This window comes from Eimeria tenella, genomic scaffold, assembly GCF_000499545.2.
Source record: "Eimeria tenella Houghton genomic scaffold, Eth_scaff2303, whole genome shotgun sequence".
Taxonomy (NCBI): domain Eukaryota; phylum Apicomplexa; class Conoidasida; order Eucoccidiorida; family Eimeriidae; genus Eimeria; species Eimeria tenella.
Window position 1 is genome coordinate 1227 of NW_013542162.1, and position 317 is coordinate 1543.

At 63.1% G+C, this 317-nt stretch overlaps 1 protein-coding gene across 1 annotated transcript in view; it reads left to right on the forward strand.

The window, feature by feature from the left end:
• The window catches only part of ETH_00041065 (uncharacterized protein), a gene marked incomplete at both ends in the record, with an annotated part of 3777 nt that overhangs the window by 365 nt on the left and 3095 nt on the right, over positions 1-317 (forward strand). The window contains one exon of the mRNA XM_013374848.1: positions 59-314. Coding sequence (XP_013230302.1) covers positions 59-314 — 256 coding nt within the window. The remainder of the gene's footprint in view (positions 1-58; positions 315-317) is intronic.

The following is a 317-nucleotide window of genomic DNA, read 5'->3' on the forward strand; positions in this document are numbered from 1 at the left end:
CTGCGTCAGCTGCAGCAGCAAAGGACACTTTCTGGCACTGGTGCTGCTGCTCCTGCAGAAGCAGCAGCAGCAGCATGATGCTGCTGCTGAGCAGTTCCAGCAAGAAGCAGCAGCAGCCTCAGCGCAGCGGCAGGCTCTTCGGCAGCAGCAGCAGCTGCTGCAGCAGCTGCAGCAACAGGTCGCCAGCAGCTTAAGGCAAGCGCAGCAGAGCGACGCAGCAGCAGCAGCTCGCTATACGGCAGCAGCAGCAGCAGCAGAGGAATCCCTAGAGGCGGTTCAGGCTGCTGCTGCTGCTGCAGCACAGCGCCGGCAACAGC